Genomic DNA, 1,254 nt, shown 5'->3' on the forward strand with positions numbered 1-1,254 from the left:
CAATCCACACGTGAAGGGTTAGTTCCGGCGGGGCTGCGAACCGCGGTTTGGCAACCCCGGGGTCCCCAGCCAAAACCGTTGTAATGGTATGCAAAATTTCTGGACTACATTTATACCCCATGGGGAGTCGCGTGAACTCAACGAGCTCACCCTTTTCTGTCTGGCAATGGAAATTACCGCGTGTCTCTGCTGGCAGGCCTACCTGGAAGAAAGATGCCTTTAAATCGAAAATGGCGGCTGTCTCATCGTAAACCGCGCCCAGGTATTGAGAAATATGCCCCAGAGGAACCAAAGCCTCGTAGTCCTCTTGTTCATTTTTAGCTTTTGGCCAGGCGATGAAACGTCGCCGTAGGCCCGACGGTTTTTCTTCCACTACCGTAAAAGGCACCACCCAACCGGTAGTGGGTAGCTTTGATACGGTTTGAATAATGCCGGCCTTCTTCATCGCCCGGGCATCCCCTTCTGTCATTCTCAAGAGGGGCTCTCGTTCCCCTGTCCGGAAATTAGCTGGCTGCCGCACCAAGTCCCACACCGTACCAAACCGTTTCAGAGCCTTAGAATTGAGCCAGCTCCGTACCCAGCGCAGTGAGAAAGTATCCACATCTACCTGTTGTAACGGTAACCTGCGTTCGCCGTTCTGATCGGCCACCCGCGTATGATGGGTACGTCGCAAAATGCTGTGCCCCTGAAAAAGTTGTCCCTTCTCCTCCCCTCTGCCAGGATAAGTCCATGAAGACATCGCCCAATTTCTGACCCCGTCCACATATATGCCGGCAGGTGTGCGGATTTGTTGACCAAAGCAACCCACGGCCCTATGTACCGCGCTGCGCTGCGTGGTAGCTCTAGGGGGTCTGCGTGTTTCCCCAACTGGGCCAGCAGGCGAGGGTCGAGATCGTGTTCGATTACCGCTGCGGCTGTATGCGCCAGCGTGCCTCCTTTTTATGGAATGCACTGTCATACCGAATGGGCGGAAAACGTTTTTCATGCCTCGCGAGGTTGGCGTTGTGAGCCTTTCCCCCTCCAACAATCCCTTGGTGACGCCTCTTGCTTTTTTTGCACCTTCTCGCCCGATAATCCCGTATGGCGCAGCTCGGCGAGGGTCGATCTTGAAAGTCTTTGGAAGAGCCCCCCAATCTACAATGAGGGCTTCCTTGGTTTGAGGGTGGGGAATAAAATTTTCCTTTTGGAGTAGAGCGATTTCGCCCCACCGACTGGCCGTGACCCAAGCGAGTCGTAGGGCAACCCGGTCGTTTT

General features: G+C 54.5%; 1 protein-coding gene across 1 annotated transcript; it reads left to right on the forward strand.

Annotated features, from left to right (window-relative positions):
• Positions 1-814: 814 nt before the first annotated feature.
• On the forward strand, positions 815-1,192 carry DQ04_20611000 (hypothetical protein; the record flags this gene model as incomplete). Its single annotated transcript, XM_009317947.1, has 1 exon — positions 815-1,192. One exon carries the CDS (start codon positions 815-817, stop codon positions 1,190-1,192), a length of 378 nt encoding a protein of 125 aa, XP_009316222.1.
• Positions 1,193-1,254: the final 62 nt, after the last annotated feature.

The sequence above is a fragment of the Trypanosoma grayi genome, assembly GCF_000691245.1.
Source record: "Trypanosoma grayi strain ANR4 Tgr_2061_V1, whole genome shotgun sequence".
Classification (NCBI taxonomy): domain Eukaryota; phylum Euglenozoa; class Kinetoplastea; order Trypanosomatida; family Trypanosomatidae; genus Trypanosoma; species Trypanosoma grayi.